Below are 26,844 nucleotides of genomic sequence, written 5' to 3' on the forward strand. Positions count from 1 at the left end.
TTATTTTATTTTTTCTCTTAAATATTCATACAGTTTAAAAGAATTAAGTTAAGCTCAGAGACAAATTCTCTTTCATATATCCTTACACATATTTCAAAAATAAGTAAATAGAATACAATGGATATTGTCTCTAGGGGGGGTACTGATCCATTGCTTTGCAGCCCCAGATCTCCATGTCTTAGAGAAAAGAAGTATTTTTTCTTGACAAGAGCAGGAAGTGGATTTCAGTTCTTAACATGCATATAATTTTATTTTTGCTACTATTTTAAAATTATCTTTCTGTTCTCATTTCCAGGGATATACCCACACTAAAGAGTTAACAAAGGATGCTCTCCCAAAGCCCTACCCTTCAACCCTAGGCATTCATATCATACCAAAGTGCTTTGAGGGGGATTTGTTGAACTTGAGCCTGCTGAAATGAGGTGTCTCACCCATAACAGTTATTTAAGCTCAATATAAAGGAACCCATTCAGAAGGCATTCATCCCAACTACCTGAGGGGTTTTTACTGCTTAGAATAGAAGAGAATCTCCCTTAAAATGTTTCACTTCTTTCCTGTTAACTGAGGAAGCCCAGACAGATAATTTATATTCCCAGGTGGTGTTAAACAGCTTGTGATTAATTCTGTATGTATCTGTTTTATAAATGGATTTAGGCTCCAACTATTCTTCTATTCTTTGGGTAACTGTGGAAGAAAGAAGGAAAAACATTCATAGCAGTAACACAAGATCCTATAGGCAGCTTCAGCAGGCAACTGAGTGACAAAGACTAGGGCCTTTGTTGATAGGAAAAACAGTCCATTGCATTTATTTCAGTTCCTGTACTATTATTACTAAACAAGAGAAAGAAAACCATATCAGAACATCAAAGCATAAGACAGGCAATGTGAAATGCCTAAACTTCTTCTAATTACCAGTTTTTAGTTTGGTTTTTCCTCCATTAAAGTTTGAAAGGCTTTTGAGAAATTAATTTCTTGCTGCTAATAGCTCTGAGATGCCACTGTGTCAGCAGGGAGCAATGAACCAGTTGAAACACTGTAATCCTTTCAGAGGCCATCCAGCCAAAAATCAATGCTGAACTTGAGAAATGTTGGATCTTGTTTGCCATTCTTAAACATTCTCTTGTAGATCTTTACCTTTCTAGTTTTGACTGTGAATAGGAAAAAGGTCTAAAAATTCAGATCATAAGGAGTTGTGCCTCTTTGCTGCTTGACTGGATACAAGAAAACTGATGTTTCTATCTGGCAGTCAACACCTACAGAATATCTACTTCACCTGTGGAGACCAAAGACATCTCAGTATGCTGAGAAGGATCTGACATTTGGAGCATTTAGGTTTGCAGACTTGTAGCCATTAGAGGCTCATCACCCCAGGTTGGTCACGACCTGCAGTGGAGCCATGTGGGTCCAGCTCCAGTGCAAGAAACACAATGTTTTCATTAAAGTGGTGGCACAGTAACAGAAGTCAATCATCCCACTGACTAGGACATAGAGAGAACAGTCTAAAAATTATAAAGGGCCCCAGAAGTGTGCAAAAGAGAAACGCGACTAGATCTGATTTTCAAAAAGTTATACTTCTGCTTTATATACCATATTTCATGACTGCCTGGACCTGAGATGAACAGCCAGTACCTCTGACTACAGTAACACTTCTAAAAATAGCTTATTAAACAGAAAAATTTTGGAATCCAATTTTATATAGTATGACAGGCATCTGAATCTCCCCATTATCACTCTGAGAGTCTTAACAATTAGTAACTAATACTGCTTATAGAGTAAAAATGCAGTTATTTTTAGTTGACATTTATTACTTCCCATTCACTTGTATTTTCATCATGTTGTTATGTTTCCTCTCAGGAGAAGGGTATGAAAGAAAACATATTTAATTACCTCCATTTAAATATCCATTAAAAAGGAAAAGCAATTACAAAGAATGTATGTTGTTGTAATTATGGAAGTGACCTCAGAAACGAGGTGCATAATTCTGGTCTCTTGATGGAAAAATTGAACTATGGGGACTTGACTTAGTGGGGATGTTTTTTACATTACTTAATTAATCTAAGCAGCTTACTCCTTGGAAACCTTCATGAAACACAGCCTTTTCTACAAACTGCTGTTGATTTTAACTTTTCTGGCTATCTTTGAGACTTTTACCACTGGAGGCATAAGCTGAAAATCCTCAAAGCATCCACTCTCATCTAAAGCCATAAAAAAGGTCTTTATTCAGACTCTAAGATGGTCAATAAATTAGAAGGAAGTTCAGAGCTGTTGGGCCAGCAGCACACATTCCTGTTAGAGCAATTTTCTAACAGTCCCCATGCACAGAGTGGTATCTTCATGCCCGTATGTGATTCTTATGCAATTATAACACAGGATGGATGGAGATGGAAGGTTAGCACTCCATTAAGATGTACCTTTTGTACATGATGGATCTTTTCAAATACACCTTTGAAACACTGTGCATTTGTTGTTTTGGGGGTTGTTTTGTTTTTTTAAAAAAAGAACAAATATAGATGGTACAGAACAATGCCAACCTGTGGCACATACATAGAGCATTTCACAGATGCAATGACTTGGTGTCTGTTGAATCTGGAAATAAAAGCAGTGGCAAGACCACCAAATGCAAAAATAAGTCTGTGCTACCAGGGCCAAAGCATATTGTTGGATGGTAAAAATGAAATGGAGAAAAAAAAAAAAAAAGATGGGAAAGGGAGGAGCAGAAAGGAGACAGAAAATCTAGCAATATTGGAAACAGTAATGTAAAATATCAGTCTTTACCCTTGCTTTATTTTGCTTATACCTATGAGTATTGAACTTGCATTAAGTGATAAATTTTCACCAGTTTTATCTGATTACTTTTTTCTCTCTCCCTTCCATAACTGGCAAGTGACAGATTTAGAAACTGGATATCCAATACAGAATTAATGGCAGGCAGGCATGGCTATTTCTTGGAACATTAACTATATACTGAATTGTAACTCAGGATTTTTACAGCAGTGATTAAAAGAGGTTCATAAAATGGAAATCCTGGAAGTAACTGAAGTGAAACAAGAGTCAGCAAGTACCACTAAAGCATTACTTGAACACTACGGAATGAAACAGTCCTTGGAAACCTGGCATCACAAAAATCTCCCTTTCTCTTTATGCAGTTTTTAATTTGGGATCTGCAGTTGGGTTACTTTTCTGGACACTTTCCATTTCCAAACATGATAGATTACCTCTGCAAATATCATTTCAAATCTCACTGGCTCATCTCTTGCTAGATAAAAAGCTGTAAGATGACTAATACAAAAAACATAAATACAACTTACAATTCCTCAGTATGAAACTCTTCCAAGGTATGAAATTACACCTAGTTCCTGCTGAGGGAGGTGCACATATTATGACAGACTGAATAGGCCCAGGCTTTAATGATTAGGCACTATTTATTTAAATTAAAGATGGTGGTCCACTCCTAATTCAACATTACCCAGCTCACTTCTCCAGGGTTGACAGAGGTCTCTGTAGCTACAGCAGGTTCTCAAACCAACTTTCTTTGCAAATAGATCTCTATTTGAAACAGATCCCCCAAGTCAAATATACTACTGTGTACCTCATTAAACAATAATAAACTAAATGTTCAAGTAATGATGAACTGGATTTAATCCCACAAAGAGCAGGCAATTGAGAGTTAAACATGCCACCCTTAATTTGCAGTTTACAGTAAGCACTGAGGAAATGAACACATCCCACTTGGTAGCAGAGATACTGCAGTGACAGAAGCACAGTGGAGCAAATTAAGGACGGAGATTAATGTAATTATGGTTCTAAAGTGTCTGCCAGGAAGGATGCACTGCAGCTGACTTCATGTAAAACAGTTTACAGTGTGTGGTTTGATTACAAAGTGCCTTGGGTAGCTTTACAGCAGGAAGATTCAATTCCATGCTAATACTCCATTAAGGATTATGAGGACACTTTCCTCACTGGATCACAACACTGTAGGTGAGTTTCAAACAGGTGGTCTGTTTCCCCTGCCCAGCATTCAGTCAGGTGCCCAACTCAGGATATCTGCAGCCATGCCAAGGCCTGGATTTCCTTGTGTTTGTGCAGAAGCCCACCCTGTCAACGTCAGCAGGTGTCATGAAGTGTAATGCTAACCAGGTTCCACAGACTCGACTGACCCTTGGCATTAACAGGTAATACCCAAAAGGGCTGGGGAGACAGGTTACTGAAATGTGAAAAGCAGTCAGGCTTACTGACTGTGGGACTCTAGAGGAAACCAAAAGAGACAGAAATATCCTATCGTCCCCCTCCAGACATCAGGCATGGTCTACAGACAAACATGACCCCATTTTATACACAGGCTGACATGACACAGCGTGCTGCAGGACTCAGCATGTGTGGACAGTGACAGCAGTGTGAGCGTACAGTTTCTGGAGCAGGCCATGGAATCTCATCTGTCAATAACACAGCAAGAGAAACACACGAGCGAGGTTCTCTGGTGTCTTACTCTGTGCTGCTGAGTGAAGGGAGAGAGATGGAAACAAGACATCACATTGTAACTTTGTGCCCTGGTTACTGCAGAGGATAGGGGGAAATACAATCTGAGTGTACAACACTAGCATCCCAAATGCTCAGACCCAGCAAAACAGAGTCCTTCTTGGCCATGTATACTAACCTGACTTTCAGCCACACATTTTGCAACAGTGCTTGCCTGTTAGTGAATGCAACTGAAACAAAAACTCCGTAATTCATAAACCTCACATTTCCATTCTAACTCTACTGGGAATAATACTTTGGTATAAATATGCATACTAAATGCTGGTTTAGTTTACAGTGGTCATTTTCCATTACAAGTGAATGAATGTAAAAAACTCTTATTCAAAACTAGATGTCCATGCTCTATACCTGCAGATACCCAATACTGAGAATTCCAACACATACAGACTTTCAGTCTATGAACTTTGCATGAGTAAAGTAAACAAGCCCTATGCAGATGGCTACAAAAGGGTTCACATGCTAAATTGTCAAAATCACTTGGTGTTCTACTGCAGGTCAAAATCAGGAGAAAAAAGAGAATGTAATGAGCAGAAAAACAAACAAAAAAACCAACCAACCAAACAAAAAGAAACCAAAAACAAACCCAAACATTTAAACCTTTAAAAATGCCAAGGATTAGATCAAGAAATTCAACATGGATTTACAAAGAAAAGGCAAACAGTTACAACCCATCCACTTCTATCAAGTGATGTAAGCACATTCACAGAGGATTTTACAAGTTTCAATTACGTGTGCCACTGCAAAGACTAGAGCTTAAGCCAGAACAATTTTTATGGAAAGGACATGAATATATGGTAAGGGCAGTGAAAAGAGGAGAAAAGCAAAGACAGAATCAGATAGAAAATCAAGGGAGAGAAGAGAGACATGGAAATCAGTGGACAAAAAAGCTGCCTGAAGTTCCAAGCAAACTCACAGCCTGTGCTCTGACACAGACACCTCCAACAGCACTGACAGAATATTAATCTTGCTCCCCTATTCTCCTCCAAACAAAGCTGTGGTTCACTGAGATAGCTCTGACATTCACATGAACTGGCTTCTGGTGGTTCTGTTTTCTTTGATTCTGCCAAAGCCATGTGGATAACATGGCTGAATCTCTGCATCTTTAGCTGCATTTGCAGGGACAGAAGGGTTTTATATCTTCTATTGCTTCTGGCACTCTCAGTATGTGACCATGAAGTAGCTCTCTCTCAGCCTGGCCAAGAAACAATAATTCCATCATGTGGAAATAGTCAGGAGTGGGTAGTTTATATTTTACTCTGGTGCAAAATGAGCTTTTTAATGCCTTTTTTTTTTTTTTTTTTCCTAAGAGCAAAACACCCCGTTCCCATCTTGGCCAAATAGCTTGGTGATGAGGGCACGCAGCTGAGATGGAGGAGACTGGGGTTCAACTCCCTGATCCAAACCAGACAGAGCAGGGAGTTGAAACCTGGCTTGCTGTTATCCCAGTGGAATACCCTAATCTCTGACACTAGAGAGTTAGGTTCAATTCACTGCTCTGTCTGGTTTGGATCAAGGATTTGAACCTATGTTCTTTCCTCTTCAGCTGAGTACTCTAATCATCAAGCTATTGTGTGTCCACAGAAGGGTTCCTTTTGCTGTGAGCAAACCCTCCGGACAAAAAGAATGTCAGAAACCATTCCTATTGCTACTTTAAAACATTTTCTTCAGCAGAATAACAATAGCATCAGGACTGGACAGCATGTTCTTTAAGTCAAGGAATCATCCTGCATGGCACAAAGAAATGCAAGCAGCATCTTCCAAAAAAGCCTGGCAAGTGTGTCAACAGAGTCTTCTCACTAGATCAAATGAACTCACGAGCCTAAAGAAAAGCATGGATTTCAGTGCTTTGCTGGATAAAGGCTCAGCACTTCATAGTCTGAAGAGTCAAATACTCATTATAAAGGTTTTTGCCTTGCATGTTCTGGATTTGAGGTATTTTGCCTCACCAAACAACAGAGATGTGTGAACGAATGCTTAAGCAGCACTTTATCTTTCTTCTATACTATAAATCACTGCTTAAAATTTTTTTTTTCAGCAAATACAAAAAAGAAGCCTGTAGTTTGATATAAAAACATATTTGGTCTGTTGGATTTTATTTTCTAACTTTAAATCCGTTCAATTTAACACTGAGTATTTAAACTTCTCTATTATTCAGTGTAAGTATTTCACTTAGGGGACATTAAAAGAGTAAACAATACAACATCCAGTGGTATAAAGTTGAATTCAGAGCACACTGGAAAATATAGGGCAGCTGGAGGGAATCAAACACTCATGAGATGGAAAGAGTGAAAAAATCCCCAAACATTATTTACAGGGGGGAAAAAAAAGCATAGGGTACTTCAGTGGTTCTATCTCAACCTCACTATTTCCATTCACACCACAACTTAAATTTCTGTCACTTGTTTTGTTTTTTTTTTTTTCATTTTCATGAGAAAGGTTTCTTTCAATTGTCTAAATTTTTACTAGAAAAGGAACTCAGGGTTCTCACTCAGTACCTTCAAAAACATCAACAAACTTTAAGACTTGACAGCAGAGCATCTAGGTTTGTCTATAATATCAAGTGTATCTTGGTTGTTCAGATGGAGCAGAATTGATTTGATCTATGAATTCCATAAATGTTTGAAGATAAAAACATCTATGAAGACAAGAGGAAAGGATGGGAGTTCCAAATGCAAATTGTACAATCATTTTTCGTGAACTTTATTTAAATTCTTTTCTGGTTCTTTTTTGCATTAAAAGGATCACTTTTCATATCTCAAGTATTTGAGAGATTCCATTAATTATGCTGATATGTTTGGAAATGGTTACCAGGAAACAATGAAAAAGAATATAAATGCCTAGCTATCAAAGCACATTTTAAGAATAAATTGCTCTTCTTTTATGACAGGCATTTATCTGTTGACTCTACTGAAAATATAATGAGTATAGAATGTCCTCACTTTATCTGTCCTGTATTACAGTGTTCTGCTTTATCTGTAAACAGAGATAAATCACTAAGAAGAAAACTTGGGCTTGAGGAATTATTCTTTTGCAGTTGAAATACAAATTTTGGGTTGGCTACAAGAAAACTCAATTAATTCCTGTCTCCAAATTACAAATGTTACTAAGGAAAAGTTCTGAAGCTAAACATCTGACAGAGAAAACAAACCCGTGAGAGGGAGCTTGACTTGAGCCTATGCACATGGTATGAATACTTACTTTAATAAAAAAATACAAAATTCATTTGTAAAGAAATACCTTAAAAAAATTATTCCTTTCATAATACTAGGACTGAAAACAGTCCTAACATTAGCCAATCTATGAGTTCCATCTAAGATACAAGGCATAGAAGGTACCCTTCTCTTTCTGCCCAGTTGAGCATCTTCTGAAATTCATTGTAGAAAAAGGAAAAACTTCAGCATCACATTCACTGTACCCTACAGTGAGCTCACCTTTTGTATATCACCTATAGAATTACAATTAGAGTAAGATCTAGTGGGTCTAATCTTTTTGGTTTTTGTTTTTTTTTCACTCCCCCGCCAGCCAACCATGTTTGATTTCAAATGAAGAGTTCAGGTTTAATAGATTCATTCAGGTACCAGTTTTATGACAAGAAATGCATCTTTCATTTCAAAGAAATTCTCCTTTCATATTAAACCAGAGTTTTCTGACCTGCTTCCCAGGGTAACTTTCCTTGGTGGATTGTAAAGAATCAGAGCAGTTTATATCTGCGCACATTCCTCCTTCCCTCTCTGCCTTCCACACGAAGTGACTATCAGGTGAAGCCTGTCTGCAAGATGCCCCAGAGCCAGATATGAAGGAGAGCTAGCAACAACAAAGCATTCACCCGAACGCTCAGCTAGGCCTCCAAACTTAAATCTCAAGCAGCTAAGGAATTTGACAAAACAAAGTTCCACTGTAGAACAAACCATACAGTTTTCACTCTCCCAGAAGAACCCTGCTTCCCCAAATAACCCTAGTTTAACCAAGCCACCTGCCTATGTCAGGGAAATTAATTAACTTCAAAAGTAGAAACAACTCACGATGGAGAACAAGCCGTGTTTTTCTAAACATCAGAAATGCCAGCACCACAGCAGCGTGCCTTCTTTTTTACCAAGGCATACAGGGAACTCTAAATTAAAGCCCGATTCCTGGACCTTACATGTCCAGCCACCACACTGCACATTAATCTCTTTCCTCAATTTAGTTGCCAAGTTTGTAGTAACACAGTGTGATGCATGCCTGGAACCATCGGCTTGGCTCCAAGAGAACTGTGTAACCTGTTAATACAGGGGTCAAAATACCTGTTTAAAAAAATTAATTTTTCATAGGAAGCTCAAGTAAGTGATTTTTTTTTTTTTTTTTTTTTTTTGTAATCTCTCTTGGATTAAACTTTTCCTATTGACAATTACACCTAGTGAACAAAATGCTATACATAATTTCTGGACAGCTCACAGAACTAATGAAATGGACTTGTAAACATGTGAGACACAGATGTTGTGGTTCTGCTTGACTTCATATTTTTTTAATCAAGAAGGAGGAACAAGGGAAAAAGAAACACAGCAGACAAAGGATGAAATCAGCATTGTGTCTGAGCAAGTGGACAGTTGAAATAGAAAATATGATTTCAAACGGTTCATAACAGATTAGCATTTTAGTGTTTGCAAAAAAAAAATTAAATTCAGCCCAGCTTGCAATAGGAAAGTTTCATGGAAAACTTAGTTCAACTTAAGGAGTTCAGAGGAGAAAGTATTTTTATATAAAAGAGACTAGCTTCCTTTGATTCAGTAGGAACCAGACTAAGTTCAGTCACAGAATAATAATTCCTTTCAAAATTTGACATTAGGATTGTATATCTAATACTAATTATTTTTATCCATTACTGTGGTTCAAATTGATATGGTAATGTCAGTGACACCTAGAGCATGAACTCCCTGTAGGTGCTGTTTATGAAGTTTAGATGACCCCAACCTCTACAGTCCAGCTGGTGTCCTAATTAAGCTGAACAATGCTTTGCACAAAGCCGATAGGAAAACTTGGATCCAGCTGAACTACTAAGGAGGAATGGAGATACATACCAAGAGCTCCTAATTAACTAAGTGTCCTGGCTTGCCAGCTGTAAAAAATCTTGTATTGTATAAAGAAAGTAGTCTTTTGATATATATACAGCATACAATGCCTCAATCACATTTTTTCAGAAGCAATCTTCCTGCTTTTTTAAGGCAAAAGATGCTGAGACACAGTTTTAAGGGCTGTAAAATAAATTGTTCTCTCATGCTTAAGTACACTCCATTTTTTAATAGGTCTGCAGGAGAAATCTGAAAGATAAGTATGCAAAGCAAAGTGCTGAAAAATGTGGCCATTTCTAGTGCTGTACATGGTAACCTACCACTCAGTAGCTTTAAGACACATAGATATCATTGATAAGTGGAGAGTGTGGATATGCTCAAGGAGACACATCATACTTGCAGTGAACCCAACATCATCTAAGGCCACTGAGCTCACTGACACAACATAGAATAACTCTTCTCCCTCTGAGGAATGTGTCACAGAACCAGCTCTAGGCAAAAAAACGCAGGCACATACATGTGCCTGCAGGAAAAGTGGGCTGGTCAGAGCAGTTCATCCCACTTCTGGTAGCGGAATAATTCAAAATCCCTGCTAGGTCTCACTGACAGGAAAATATACAGAGAGCTCATTCACCACATCTCACCCCCAGCCCGGTCTCTTGCCTGTGCAAGCTGACCTCTGCCATGTGTGCAAGCAGCTGAGAGTCTCAATTCACCTCGGCACAGTGGTGCACACAGATGGTGCCAGCCCAGCCTCATGTCCTGCAGCCCCACTGCAGTCTGGAGTTTGAGCTGTCTTGCTCCAGAGTAGGAGAACTGTGGCAGAAGAATGAATCTACACTCAAACATTTGGAGAGAAGAGGATGTGATATCTTCCCTCCAGGTCCCAGCATCCCTCCCCAGGATGTCAGTATTTGAAATGAAATAATGACACTCCTTGAAACCTTCTAATGATGCTTGCTACTGAATCTCACTTGTTCTTTCCTACTGTGAAATAAAAAACAAGAAAAATACTAATATCAGAGATTTCTTTAGTGAGCTCGTTTTAGGTATCCTATCCTAGTTATTGGTTTCCTTTATAACATTTTACACCCTAACAGAACTCATTACAGTGAAACTATTTTCAATTCAATGCAATTGAAAAGCATTTTTTTATTATTCTTAATATAAGGACACAATGAATCTAAAATTTCTCATAGGAAAATCACTGTTCTTACATTTGCATAGTACAGTTAACTTGAGTGAGGCTAAGTAAAAGTGATTTCTTTCTCGAAGAATTCACAGCAATTAATTAGAAACAGCAGAGACAGGATACAGCTCATGGCTGTACAGAATGGTATTGGTTCATTTCAAAACATGAAAAAACTGTTGAGAATATATACGGAATACATTTTTAAGTAAAACCTATTTATGATCCTAGGAGTGTGAGCTGAGAGACATAAGAGTATCTCTGTCTGTAAATGTGAATTTTAGTATAAATACAGGTTTCAATTTAGGGCTATGCTAACTATCATATAAACAGTTTTAATCTACATAAATCAGAAACACATTATTCCTGTGTGATGAAATAGCTAGCATAACTACATAACCCCCAAAAGCACCAGTAGAAATTACTTTACTCCAATGCACCTTCCTAAACTCTGTACAGTACATGTTATGTTGGAAAAAAAGAATCCAAAATTCTCTTGTATAAATATTTCAGAGAGTTCAAGAGCATTTTGTTAGGAATATTTTTGTATCCTTCCAGCTCTTTCTTTGATAGTGTGAATTCAGCTATACAGATCTCAGAGACAAAAATTCTAACTAATAAAATCCTCCTCTAAATAACTCCAAATTAACTTTCTGCATTTCAAAGCCTAAAGGACAAGCACTAAATATACCGAAAAATTTCCAAGAGTAGAAATATGTGCTAAATATTCTAATGAAAAACCAGCAATCTTTTCAGTGGTTCACAGATACTGTTTTGTGACCACTTAAATATTACTTCCCTTAACTGAAATTATGGTATGGATATTTCCTGCATACATGAAAGAGTAACTCTGTTCAGTCACTGATGATTATATTTAGATGAACATATAGGTAGACAAGTAACGGAGTTCTTTATGATGTCTTCCTGCTTGTTGGAAATGAGAGAGAAACGGCAATAACAGCAAGTGAGATTGTAGAGCCAAATGCAATTTGTGAGTTAAATCCATATTTATCCATAGCTGTCTATTCTTTTCACCACCAGATGTATAGTAGACAAAATACTATAGCTAACTACTACTAATACTACTAGCTAAAAATGTAGCTGAATGTGCTAGTCAACAGCTATTCCTAGATTCTGCTTTTCTCTTCAGTGAGCCAGGTGAATTTTTCAAACTCTGCGTTTATTTCCTGAGAATAAATCTGCTGGTCTGCTCTAGTAGACATTTTCTGTTATAACTTTGGCTGGCTACAAAACCTAGGGATTCTCTTATCAGTACTTTTCCCCATTCCCCAAAGTTCACAGCCCAGAAAGGTCTGCAGTGATTACAAAGCCATAAAAAAGCTGATGAATATTCACTCTGCTTCTTATATTAATTTGATTCAATGACCTTTGCTTTGCATTGAACTGTGTTCCAAAGCTAATTTCAAATTGGATCACTACCAGCAAATCTGGATTATGTACTGAAAGAACCCAAACCTCAGACTCATAAGGATGCATTCTGTAACTCTCCAGTTAGGGAACAGGAACAATACCCTGGGACTGAAAACCCCTGACTTTCCACTGGTTCTGACTGCCTGTGTCTCATTAAGCAATCAGAGACTACATAGCACATAGAGTATCAAGGGTTATAGAACAACCTAAACCTTCGTCCTACAGACATTTATGCCTGGGCTTAACTTTGCAACCACATGCAGAAGTTTCTTTGAATTTAATTGAACTAATCACAAGAAGAATGTGAGTAAGTGTTAGTAGGATCAGGGTTCAGCAGGTCATGAATTGTTCTTCAGGAATATTTACAATGAGTTGCTTGTGGATGACTTACAGAGAAAAAGGCTTTACCACAAAACATTTCTAGATAGCAAGCAAATTCCAGAACTTCACAAATGTAAAGGGCAAAATTTGTGACTAATTTATTTCCCAAAATTATTCATGGATTTTTGCCATATGCTCACATCAGGAATCTATGAACAGTAGCACTCCTGCTGAGCTAGAGAGAAGTAAATTTTTGAACCTTGTGAAGCATTCTGAATCCTTTGAAAGAATTCCCAGATATCTGTATGGGGTCATTTCATTTCTTTCTTGAGGGCTCTCAGTTGTGGAGGCCTATAAGCTTCACTTAACCAAGGAATAACACCATCTGTTTGAAAAACACTGAGATAGTCTCACATACACTGTCATCCCAGTGAACAAGAGTATTTATCCTGCATCTCTTCCTTGAGCCCAGAAAAATGCATTCTCTGCAGTCTAAATACCTGATGCGAAGAAGGACGTGGAGGAAAGCCAGCTGGCTTAAGCTCAGCCAGTGAGAAATGAAGGTGACACATGCTGGCAGACTGAAGCACTTTGAGGAATTGGCTTTGACTTTGAGGAACTTTGACTGCCTCTCCAGCTGATGGCATCTGTCCACCCATTATCTGAGTGGCTTTGCAATCAGCTGGACTGAGAATTTTCCAGGCATCATCTTGTTATTCTGTATTTGCACAGTGCCCAGAACACTGGGATCCCAGACCATACAACTATAAACTACCATGATGCAAGCAATTAACAGTACTAAGCATGGGGTCTTTCCAAGCTCATCTCTGGTTGCAAGTTCTCCACATGAACAATGACAGGTACAACATCCTCTGTCCGTGACTGCACCAAGGTTGCAGCACTTCCTTACCAAGACATGGCATGTAAAATTAATCATGTCTTTGATCCCATATAATTAGGAGGATAAAACTTGGCATTACCTTTGAGCCTCAGTCAGAAACTATGTTCAGTAACGATATTTTGCTTTGTAAAATAAAGTCAGCCTCAGTGAGATGTGCAACACTGACTTTGCCTCTTGTACTGGTGATCAGTTCCACTGCTCTCAGATAAGCTACACTGGTATTTAGAAAATGTGAGCATTGAACGGACTCTCTGATTATCAGAGACAGCCTTTTTCTCAAAAGAAGTAAACAAAGTAATTCTTTTTTGCAGCAGGCTAAATTTCCTGCATGGTAACGCATATGAGACTGTCTCAGTGGTTTTAAATAGATGATGTTATTCCTTGTTTGAATACAACTTCTAGGCCTTTACAACTTTGAAAGCCCTTGAGGAGGAAATGTAGCCCACTTTTGCAGGGGGCTACCCAAAAAGCCTTTTCCAGGCTAACACAAAAATATTTTCTTCAGAAAAAATACACTTACTGATGTGAGATCAGTGTCAACAGTTTTGACTACAACTTGTTCATTCTCCTTGACAAGTAAATTAGGCTGATTGCTTAACGTTTTCAGTCTTTATTCAGCTGAGCAATGACTGATGTTGTTACTGTATTACACATTAAGTTATTCAAAATGTTAGTAAGTGGGATGGCTTGCACTGGCTTATTTTTCACAAGCCCTAGCCTCATAAGTCTGCATTTCAAAAAGTCACTGTTTGATGAAAACCACAAAATTTCTAGGGTGATTTATCGTAAGTATCGGATATTTTCAGAATTGCTGAGAATTGGAAATCCCACTGAACTCGCAGTTATTGAAGTGCTCATTTTATTTGAAAACTGGAACACTTCTCCAAGTGACTAAACACAAAGAATAAATACCTAACCATTGCCACTCCCTCTTGAAAATATAGCTGCAGATATACATTCAATTTGGAATGAAAATACTTACTTTTCCCTGTCCAGAGATTAAACATGAGAGCTGTTTCTGCCACATAATCAAGGAGAACTTGTATCCAAGTATGAAAACAAAACAAAACAAGATATCTGTTTTGAAGGGAACAGCGTTACAAATCCATGGTGTGTTTTTATTCAATTTACTCTATCTGATTATAAAAGCGAAGCCCCATACCATGTGCCTTTGAGGAAATAGTGTCTTATTACGTGACTCCCACTCACTGTCATGATAAGATTCAGGTGTCATTTTTCATTATGATTACAGCCCTGGCACACTAAAAGGTTTTCACCTTTTCCTTTCACTTAACATGAGTTTTTCTTGACAGCTTTCTGATTGCAAGATAATAACGACTGCTGGCATTTTGGCAGAAAACACTGAGGTTATTCTGTATCAATCTTCCCCTCTTGTGTTGTTTTTTTTCCTACTGCTTACCCAAGAGCTACAATCCAGTTGCCCCACATTATTATGAGATACCTCTCCTATGTCTTCACTATACTAGAGATTATTTCAAGTTTTTTTAAAAGCATTTCTTGAAGCTTGTAGTTTTAAGAATACAGCATCAAAGTTTGTAGAATGAGGCAAATTATTTAATTACTTTTAGGTTTCAGTGTGATCAGAGTTTCACTCTGCTTATTGTAGGATTTTATACTGGACACAGACACTACCTCAGTATCTACAGTCACGTACTCGGAGCTGTTTTAAAAGAGTTTGTGGTATTTTCACAGTAAACTTTACACTGTCTTTAAAAATTTGTAAGTATCTTGATTTTCCTAATACCCGCACATGTATTTCTGCAGAGACCTTGTTAAAAGAAGCAAAGATGTTTAAAATGTACAGTTTTGCACTTTCTTTTGGATTTCTTGATTAGGCAAATCTCTTTATTGAAACATTTCACATAAATTCATTTCCTTCTTTGTCTCTTTACTATTAGGAAAAAAATAGGAGAGTAAATATAATATTATGTATTAAATGTAGCTGTACAGCTGGTGTGAGACCTCCTGGGAAACCAGCCAGATACAGGAGAACGTTCTCCCTTCTGGGCATGTTCTCCTGGAGGTGTTCCACTGCTCACACTCACAGCAGGACCCAATGGCACAGGACACCACTGCTGTCCTTAAACAGGGGTTTGTTTGGAAAAGGAGGACAGCAACAAGTGAGGTGAGAAACAGAATTTATATTCTTTGGCATAGCCAAATGCTGTGAAGCAAATGAAGTCGGTGTTTATTAGTCCTATTACAGCCCTTTAAAATAAATAAAAAATTACAGGTTAATATGAACTAGAGCAATGAATGAAATGCTATTGCTGAGCCAGTAACATCACCTTTAATTAGCAAGCTTTTCTCTTTTGTTGGCTGTGAAACAGCTGTATCTTTCACTGGCATTTTACTAGTAACACAAATGCTTTCCTAATTTTTATAGGCAAATTTGCACATTAAGTAGCTCTTGGATTATGGATTTGATATTTTTTTCAGATAATATTTCTACTGTAGGTTTGTGTGAAAATTCATTTTGATAAGAAATTATTGCATGTCAGAGTCTAGAACATCCCTCTGGCCATCCTGGAGGGTTTGGAGACCGGACAGGGGAGTCTGGGATCTGTACAAGGGGGTCAACCAGCCTCACAGAGCCCAGCCTCTAATCCCTGGACATGGGAGTGAATGCCCACATTATATGAAGAATCACAAGCTGAGAGAATTCAAAATAAGTAGTATTTCATTTATCATAGAATGTAAATGTAGAATCTAGGATTTTTAGTATATGGGGTTGAAGAGACAAGATGGAGGAATTGGGGAGTGGCCCCTGTGCTCCTTGTTCTTGCTCTCATCCCCCATCTTTTGCTGAGTTGGATTTTAGAGATTAGTTTAGAGTAGAAACAACGTTAGCATAGGTAGTAGGCATTGGTAAAATTTTGAAAATGAAAAGTACGTCGTGGACGGTGGTTGGGTCAGGGGTACTGTACATAAGGTACGGGGCTCTCTGATCCGCCCAGTCTGCCGCGTGTCCTGCTCTGCGGAGATGCCTCACAGAGCTGAGAAAGAACTAAGATAAGGTACCCTGCCAGGGAGGCCTGGCAGAGCTGAGAAAGAACTAAGATAATGAAGAATAAACAACCTTGGAAACATGCACTGGCGGACTCAGCTTGTCTCTAGTTCCAGTGTGAAACACTTAGGGCAAACAGAAGATGAAAAACCTTATTACCTCTGGGAACAGCAACCCAGAGGAGAATCTCAGGGAACAGCAACCCTGAGAATTGCAAATTGAGGCAAAATTAAAGCAGTATGAAGAACTGTGGCCAGATCATTACTATTAAATCAAGATGAGATGAACAGAAGAGGGTGTGCAGGAAATCAATGTGATCTGCAGAGCCTTGAAAAATAACCTGCGAGGCTTCCTCCCTTTGGAGCAGAACTTCCTGCTGGGAGACTAAGATATGCTCATGTAGCCAGACAATGGGGTATTAATATTGAAGTTACTAAATTCAAAAGCAGAAGGAAACTTGCAGGTATAAGACTCTGAGTCCTCTTTGGAGGATCAGCTGCTCTGAAGCCATAGCAGTGGCCTCAGCACACTTGGTTGACCCACAGAGCTATGTAGTGGTGAGAATTACTGCCTCCCCCCTCCCCAGGCCACCACTGCACACACTGGAGCAGACAGCAAGTGCTTTGGGAGGGGAAGCAGCCATTCCCCTGCCCACCCCAGTGCTACGGGACTGACAAGGAGCAGTCCTGGCCCTCCAGCACCCCTCTGCAGAGAATCACCAAGGTTGGAACAGACCTTTAAAATCAGTTAGTCCAACCATCAACTGAACACCAACCTAAATCACCCACAAATCAAAATCCCAAGTGCCATATCCAGACACTCCTTGAACACCTCAAGAGACAGTGACTTCACCACATTCCTGGACAACTTATTCCAATGCTTAACAACTGCTTCTTTGCAAATTTTTCTCTAATATCTAACCTGATCCTCCCAAGCACAACTTAAGGCCATTCCTCTCATCCTTTCACATGAGACATGACAGGAGAGACTGGGCCCCACCTGGCTACACCCTCCTTTCAGGTAGTTTTAGAGAGAAGTGAGGTCACCCCCGAGCCTTGTTTTCTCCAGACTAAACACTCCCTGCTCCCTCAGCTACTCCTGGTAAGACTTGCGCTCCAGACTCTTGAGCAGTTTCACTGCCCTTCTCTGAACACCCTTCAAAATCTCACTGTCCTCCTTGTTTTGAGGAGCCCAGAACTGAACAGAGCACTTAAGATGTGGTGTCACTAGTGCTGAGTGTAGGGAGAAAATAATTTCTCTAATCCTGCTGAACACGCTACTCCTCATACAGGCCAAGACATCACTGGCCTTCTTGGCCACCTGAGCACACAGCTCTAAACCAGCAACCTCAAATCTCTTTCTGCTAAGCAGTTTCAAGCCACTTTTCCCCAAGCCTGTATCGATGCACGGGGTTGTTGCAATGCCAAGTGCAGTACCCAGCACTTTGCTTTATCGACCTCATGCAGTTGCCCTCAGGCCACTGACCCAGCCTGTCAGGATCTCTCTGCAGAGCCCTCCTATCCTCCAGCAGAAAATACTTCCATCTAATTTGGTGTTGTCTGCGAACTTACTGAGGATGCACTAAATCCCCTCACCCAAATCACTGATAAAAGACATAAAACAAGACCAACCCCATTACTGATTCCTGGGGAATACCACTAGTGACTGGCCACCAACTGGATTCAGTTCCAAACTCTACCACTTTCTTGGCCTAGCTAACCAGCCAGTGGTTAGTTCAGTGAAAAGTGCATCTGTTCAAGCCAAAAAAAGCTTCAGTTTCTCCAGGAGACTGCTGCAGAAGATGGTGTAAAAGCCTTTCCTGAAGTCTACATATTCAACAACCACAGCTTCTCCCCCATGTTCTAAGCCAGTCACCTTGGCATAGAAGGGGATCAGGTTGCTCATGCAGGACCTGCCTTTCATAAACCCCCACTGGCTGGGCCTGATCCCCTGGTTGCTGGCACTCATGATAATCTGCTCCATGACTTTCCCAGGTACCAAGGTAAGGTGACTGAAAGTGACTTGGGAAGCTTTTTTGGCCAGCTCTCTCATTACTCTCAGCTGCACCCTACCTGGGCCCACAGACTTGTGGGTGTCATTGGTATACAGTGTCACTAGCTGTTTCCTTTTGGATTACGGGGGCTTCACTCTGTTCCTGCCAGGAACCTCCAGCTCTGGCAGTTGTACCTCGCTGAGCCCCGTGTCCTCCCTGCAGACCCCACCACGCTCCAGGCAGGTCCTCTCCATCAACTCACCACACAGCTGTTCAGCCCTGCATCACTGTCATGAAGGTTCACACCAGATTTGAACCAACATTTCCTGGTCACAGGAATTTTGTGAGGTAGTTCTGCTCCATACAGAGCCTTTTTGCCAAGTACCTCTTGGTAAGTATAATAGCACAGAGCTCAGGGCCATCAACTTCAACTGGTTGGCTGACTACTCAGAGCTTTAAGATTCAATAGCAGAAAAGGAGTACTTTGAGTATTATCTCATGCAGCCAGAAATCTGGTTACATCATAAAAATATAATCCATTTAAATCACAGCTCAGTGGAGACAGCTACATGCCAATTGACCTAACATTTTGAAGCTCATGGGAAGGCAGGCATGTGTATAAAAATTGCATTATGCCTTATCTGATGCCTTAAAAAAAAAAAAAAAAAAAGAAAGCTTTAGTCATTCAAATGTTTAAGAATGTGAAATAAGGTAAGATTAGTTTGTACTTGCTGCTGGTACCAGACTACACTGAGCAAACGAAGGACTTTGTGAAAACAGACTAAGCTAGGTGAGGTAGGGCAGTGGTGGTACCTCATGGTACCTCAGTATTTCAGCTGAGAAGTACTCTGGCACCTTATAAAATCTGATGCAGTCATGGTCAAATGTGGAACCACTGCATGATAGAATGAACCTCAAAAGGAAAAGCAGTTAAGCCTCTGTCACTTTCCTTTTCTTTTAAGATGCCTTTGAAGTGAGACACTTCATGTGATGGCTGTTTGGCTGTGGGTGTTGCATCATCGTGGTTTGAGTGCTACCGACTATTTCCCTTTAACTTTGGAAAAAGATACACTGCCAACAACCAAAAGTAAACTGTACTCATCCACACATAATTCCCCCATACCTTAAATCATGAGTTTTGCTCCACAAAACATGAACTGTTCAGGGTCAGTGCAGGATTATCCCATCAGAAACATGGTAAATAAAGCCATTACAATAAGAAGAAAATTGGGCAGTTAGGATATTTTTGTTTCTCTTAAGTAACACAAAAATTAAATAAACAGATGAGTTAAACTACTCTCATGCATGATTTGCAGGCGAAAATATTAACTGCTTGAATGCCAAGGTTAAGAACACCCATTGCTCAGAACAAGAGCTGAGTCAGTAGCAGGCTATGAAATTAGAAAACAACATGTAGTACATATTTAAGGAAGAGTTTTAAAGGCTTTTTGTTTTGTTTCGTTATTAAGTAAGTTGATTAACTATGCAAGGGACCTTTGTCAAGACATTTCAATTGAGTAATAAAGTTCTAAGTTTGACTTAAACTGTAGACCATCAGAGTACCACCACAGTGTTCAGCAGAGCTTAGGCCCTGGATGGAAAGCACTGAGTTTCACATTTGGGTTATGAGGAAAAGGGAGCACAGAGAATTCAAAATCTGTCTCCCAGGGGCTGTGAAAAATTAATTTGAATCCTTCTTGTGCCACCAAATAAACCCTGGACAATAAAAATTTTAACCTTTCAGATGCTTCTTAACTCAATGCTATCAAAATCCTGAAATACTCACTTTTTTATGAGAAATGGTCTAGAATAAAAAATTGTAATGATATTCAACTGAACTGAAGGATTGCCAGTAAGGACAGAAATAGGAGTGAAATGCTGATCTTATGTCACCAGTACAAACCTACAGTAACTGGAATGCAATGGGTGCATTCTACTGGATTCCAGCAAGGTAAACTGACATCAGCATCTCAGGAAAACAAAATATTCAACAGTAAAGAGCTATGCAATTTAGAGAAAAAAATAAAAAAGGGAGACTTTCAAGACTATTAGTAGATTGATTTACTACGTCTGCACCTTGGCTCAAGTCAGCAGACTGCATTACTGTTAGAGGCACTATCATTTCCAAACTATACTTTCCCCTCTCAAATTATCCTTTTGTATGAAAGGAAGTATCACAACTGTAAGAACTTCAAAAAAACCCACATTGTGTTGAAGAAAAGGAGAAACTTAAATAAACCAAAATAAAATGTAAACAAAATTAGTGGTCTGACTTAAATTGAAAAAACCATAGCAACCCAGTAAAATCTGAAAATCCAGCTTGACATTGTGTCCCTCACTGAAACTTGTGTGCCATTTACTCTTTGGTTTGGTTTTGTTAGTTTTTTTATGCACAAAAGATAATTATTTAAAGATAATTAAAAATATCATGTGAGCAAAATTACATTTCCCAGAATACTTTAAAATGTTTCCATTTACTTTTCAAATTTCAGGTCTGGATAATGAAAATCATATTACAGAAAAAACAGATAAATTCCCAAGTCAGGTAAGAATACAAAAAAAACCCCACATATAAAGTACTATCCAAAGTTTATCCAGCTCTCACATACAGCAGAGCCTAAAATAGAGACTTTTTGCCTTCAATGCATACTTCTTAAATAAGAAAAAGATTTGCCCAGGAGAAAAATTATCTGAGTAATCTGGCACTGTCTCAGTATGCTATCATGTCTTGCTGTCCTACATACAAGGTTCTTTTCTTCCAGGTTGCTTAGAGCAGAGGCAAGACTAGCTTTATGAACAGGAAGCTTCTCCACTGTATCCAAGGCAGGGTGCACGTACCCCAGGGGAGGCACAGGACAATCGACTGGAGTGCAGAAATAAAGTATTGTTTGTGCTATTAACAGATGAAATTTAAAAAATTAAATTGTTGTCAATTCAGCTTTATTTCATCCTTTTTCAATTTCTATATTTGCATATGTTTTACAATATACCTAATTCACTATTATGTAGCAAATTCATACAATTTATAAATAAATATACACCTAAATATACACCTATTGCAGATATGTGCTTAAAAATGTTTTACTGATTATGAAAAAATACGGAATACACATAATACTTGAAATACCTTCACCCATAGACTCAGCCTGAAAAATTACAGTTTCAGGAACTGATAATTTTTAAGGTTGTCTGAATTTGACTCATGATTTTAGGAAAAGATGGGGCACCTATACCTCATTTCATCATACCATATGTTTACCAGAATGAGCCTTCATGCTAAACCCTTTTAAATGCTCTTGATCAGCTTATGTAGAAAACTGAATTCCTCTTTAACACACCAGTAATCCAAAGTATGAAAAAAACTATTCAAGTCTTTACAGAATATGTTAGTTAATCACAGAGCCTCCATTTTACTGTGTAACACAGAGGAGAACAAAAGGTCAAAATACAAATGTTTGAAAACTCTGACTGTGAGAAAAGTAAAAAACCCTTTTGTTTCCATGCTATGTGAGACTCTCTATACTCCTTTTTGAGTTCAATTTCATAATCTCAGAATAACCTCTTCAGTTTCTGAGAAGGATCATAACCGCAAGTAACCTCAGAAAAATGCTTTGGCTTTAAAATAAGGACTAGAAATCTAATGGGAAGAATTATTATTATTATATAACTTCCAGCCCAAACTGAGAGATACAGGTGGCTTGGATTGTCCCTACAAACATTAGACTAGCCTTCAGTTTCAGATGCTTTATATTAGGTTACCTTAGGATATGAAGACATACTCTTAGCTAGGTTTAAATTAGTCGGAATTTTGACTCCAAGGGACACTTACCTTCCCAAGTTTTGTCTTAATAAAGGTATCAGTGCTTGCCAAAAACTGCTTATTGATTTATTTGCAAATTATTGTTAAAAATATCTGGCTTAACATATAAAGGGTTCAAATTTTCAGGTGGTATAAATCAGTGCAGCTGTAGAATCACGCCAATTTAATCCACTTGAGGATCTACCAGTAGGGTTTATCCCATTTAAGATCAGTCATAGCAGTAAAGTAATTAATTTTAAAATCTTCCTTGTTTTACATGGCAGGCAGTCACAGTGGTTTCACCCAGGGCTACTGCATTTTTGTGGCTATAATTTTGTGGCTTGATTTGCTAATCAAGCAAACCAATCCTTTTAGAAATATATTATTCCTTAAAAGTAAGAAACCAATTAACCTACTTTTTTCTTTATTCAGTCCTGGCACCACTCAGCAATTATATGTTATATTTAAATTTAGACAACACAGATGCAAACATGCCTTTGCAAGGCTGCTTACAATACAAAAACTGACTAACAGTGATTCATTGCTATTAAAAAGTTGATTCATATTAGCTACTTGCACAACTTTGTGTCACTTGTTAACAACTAGAAATATTGTACAAGATCATGTTTCAGCTTCCTTTTTTTTCAAAAAATCGTCTAAAGTAAATTCAATTAATTTCACTTGATGTAGTGTTTTCATGATAAGAAATAAATTTGCCATCTGAAGACTTGTGCATTTAGCTTTACAGACAGAGAAACAAAAAAATCTTAACACAATTGGAACTGGGAAGCAACCTCTTTCCCCAATTACTCCAATTACTCCTGCAGGAATGTACTTATTCTATGCTGCAGCAGGAGAAAGAGATCCTTCTAGCTAATCTATAGGTATTTAAGAAATATTGGTATTTGTCTTATTTTAAAATAACACAAGGCATTTGGAAGTCAAAGATTAAGCAACCTAACATAGAGAGTAAATCCATCTCATACATATCAGTTGTGATAATTACAGGCTTGCATTACTGTAGTGGGTTTTTTTGGACTAAAGTGCACATAATGCAAAATACCATAATGTAAAAAAAATCAATATACCATTGCCTAACTGAATGAAAATTAATTTATCAAGTAGGAGCTTGCAACATTGAAAATTCTTATTAACTATTTCATTGGAAAAGTATCTTGATTTTGGATAAATCTTTGTTACTGTACTGTATGAAAACACTAGCAGTATAGATAAAAAAATAGATATATGAAATCTTAAAAACCTTCACCTGCCCACCTTCTCCCTCTAAGATTATATCTAGCAAATGCTTTGCAAAAATATTGGCAAAAGGTAGGAATGACCAATAAGTGATATCTTCAGCTACAAAACTTGTTTCTTCAACTTCTTCTCTGCTATAACATCATCTGAGTCAAGTTCTTTTCCCTCAGAAAAAAAACCAAACATAAAATCAAGGAACCATCCAAGTCTGTAACTATGAAAGTGTTGTGTAAAATAACTTGTTGAAGATGGCTAACTTTCCACTGGTTTCCATGGAGCTGTAAAATAGCACAGAATAATTTGGGTTGGAAGGGACCCTTGAAGGTCATCTTGTCCAGCTCCCCTATAATGAGCAGGACATCTTCAACCAGATCTTTTGATTAGCTTCTATTAGAACACAACACAGAGTTATATCTAGTATTTTTTTAATTATACCTTGTAATTAAATTTATTGCATGGCAGAGAGCATAAATGTGTGTTCATTCAATATGCATTTCAACACTGATGGGCATTAGTTGAAAATTATTGTCTGAACGTTTCTTTGGGTGACCAGATATTTTTCATGACATGAAAGCTCTGCACATATTTACTTCTTTCTGGTTCTTCACAATGGCTGACAGTGACTTGTAATTCTCTTGTAATGTGCAGTATCACTAAACCTGCTACAGCTCAAGTTATACAAGCATTCTAAAAAGGCCATTTCAAAAATTAAGGAAGTCTACTGATTTCTGTGTAGCTCAACTATCCAAAGATAAGATCTCTCACATGATTATAAAAAGTGTGAAAAAATGATAACTGTAATAAATACCATTTTTCCCTGCAACAGAGAATAATGAAAAAAAGTGTTCTGAAGTAAACTGACAAAGATACTCTTGGAGAAAAGTAAGATGGATACATTTTTTAGACTGATTTGAAGACGGAGGCTAATTTCCCATGGATGTTGCTAGAACAAGAATTATGAAGCATAGGTTAAGTTATTCTGAATATATTTGCTGATTTCCCTGATATGACAGCAGCAAAGAATAATTTCAGTAAGTCAATGTGACTGCCATTAAACTACTGATTAAATGAGCCTTACTTTGACAAGATCCCAAGACCCATACTGACTTACACTGTTCCAAAGTCAAATATTTCAGTCAGTGGCAAATCAAAATAGTGATATCTAAAAGATACCTTATTTTGACATAGTATAAGGAATTGACTAATAACTTACTGTAGTGAAGAAACAAAGCATTGGAATGCATAAACTTAAATTTATCAGTTTCACTGACCTTGAAGCTGGCGTCCTTTGTACAAATCCTTTGTTTTTGTTGGGTGAGCTCTGGCACCATTATCACATTTAGGTTGTTCATACCTAAAGAATGAACAGAGAGAGAATAAAACCAGTCAATTTGATTAAGAATTAATTTATTTCCAATTTTTCAGTCCTCATACCTTCTTGTATTCAGGGAATACGCCTGCATTTTCATTCAGAGGGCAATGCAAACTTATCTATTTTTCACTTATGTCAAAGAAACCACCTTTATTTTCCTGGAGTTGGTATCAAACTAGAAAATATTCTCTTCTAAAGCCCATTCTACTGAGAGGAAAACTAAGGAATTGCTACAAATTAATACAAAATAAAATTATTTTGAAAAATATACCAAAGAAGCCTCACAGAGGCAAGAAAAAATAAGGCTGACTCCCACCTATAAAACAAAAAAGTCATAAACAATATTGCAGACAGTATTCATGTTGGGAAAGACCAGAGAAACAATTTCAAAATCAAAGCAAGGCAGGTACTGTAGTTAGGTACTACTGCAGCTCTAAATTCATGTGGTACTGTATCTTCTTAAAAAAATAGTTTAAGAAGAGTTAACCATGAATTTTTTGAACAGAAGTGAAAATGTGATCAGATTTCCAGAAGGAAGGTAATTGGGCTGGAACTGCTTGAAGTGAGTTGTGAAAAAGTCTGAATCTTCACCTGCTACTGGAGTGTTCTGGCTCTTCTATGCTTACTGAGTTTACTTATAGTCACTTTGTTAGTCTAACTGGTAAAAGGAAACTGTGCTATTTGAACTTCCAACTAACAGTGACTCATGCAACACCACCAGCAGTGTCTTTTATGCAAGACAAGGAGGGATGGGAGCATCTGCTACTGAATCTCACCTCTTTTTCTGTGTCCCACCATCAATCCATGGTGGTTTTTCACTCAACTGGACAGAATCTCTTTCTGAGAAAATTTTACTTTATTGTCTTAAAGTAGATTGAAGTTGCAGAACTTAGCAGGTAAAATTTCAGAGAAAATTTCATCTCTCAGTTAAACTAATATGAATTGTGTCTACATAGATGTGTGTGCACATACTGTTCACTGAATCTAGATTCTTTCATAGTTTATATAACTGAAGCTCTCCTACTAAAAATTCACCAAAAATCACATTTACTGAGTGGCATACTAAAATGTCTTATTAAAATATACTAATCCAATTTTTTTGGAACAAAACATTTGTAAAAACAGTGAATGGTAGCAATGTCCTGGACTCAGGTCAGACTGCTTATTGAAACAATGCCTGAATATTTCGCTTTTAATTATCAGGCAGCAAAGAAAAATACAATATTATTCCTCCTTTGAGGGCTTAATTTATTCCTACATCATCTGATGAAACTGACTACTGGTCCATCAAATTTTGGCTGCTGCAAGAAGGCACAGTATCATTTTCATGGACATGGGAGAGCTAGAGACTCTTTTTTACCCTAAAGAACAGCAGAAATAGAAGGTGCTTTGATAACATGGGTTGGATTCATATACTTGATGGATGACCACCTTAATCAGCCAAGAAAACAGTGAAAGGAAGTCTCTGAGCAACACTCACTAATGCAGTATCTGGCAAACAGCCTGGCCCCTGATTAATCTGATACCTGACTCTGTATTCCCTTCTTTTTCTTCCATTACTGTGGCTGCTCTGTGCCTACATTTTAATTTTTGGCCTCTACTCTTCTACCCTTTTGACTGATATTTTTGTTAAATACACACATAGTTCATCATGTACAAACTAAATCTATAAAAGCCCAATAGGTGTTAAAATGCTGCAATGTGAAAAGTCTACGTTTAACTCTTTAAAACAACTGAAGAAAGGAAATAAATCATTTAAAATTTACTATACAGGAACAGTCATGCTAAAAACTGATAAGGAAAACAGACTTGCCTCAGTTTTCATGGAGAAAGAGTGGGAATGGGATAGCATGTCAGAATGGAGCACTGTCAGGTTAAAAATAGTGTAGCTAAAAGACATCCCAAGTTACTCTTTTGAATTTAAAAGGGGAAAGAATCCCTAGCAGTAAACATATATTTAGAATTGGCA

General features: G+C 37.9%; 1 protein-coding gene across 4 annotated transcripts in view; it reads right to left on the reverse strand.

The window, feature by feature from the left end:
- Positions 1 to 26,844, reverse strand: part of SMOC2 (SPARC related modular calcium binding 2) — a 139,287-nt gene that overhangs the window by 12,259 nt on the left and 100,184 nt on the right. For all 4 annotated transcript variants that reach the window (XM_063390566.1, XM_063390565.1, XM_063390568.1 and 1 more), the window contains exon 9: positions 24,775 to 24,857. In XM_063390566.1, coding sequence (XP_063246636.1) covers positions 24,775 to 24,857 — 83 coding nt within the window. The remainder of the gene's footprint in view (positions 1 to 24,774; positions 24,858 to 26,844) is intronic.

The sequence above is a fragment of the Prinia subflava genome, chromosome 2 (genome assembly GCF_021018805.1).
Source record: "Prinia subflava isolate CZ2003 ecotype Zambia chromosome 2, Cam_Psub_1.2, whole genome shotgun sequence".
Taxonomy (NCBI): domain Eukaryota; kingdom Metazoa; phylum Chordata; class Aves; order Passeriformes; family Cisticolidae; genus Prinia; species Prinia subflava.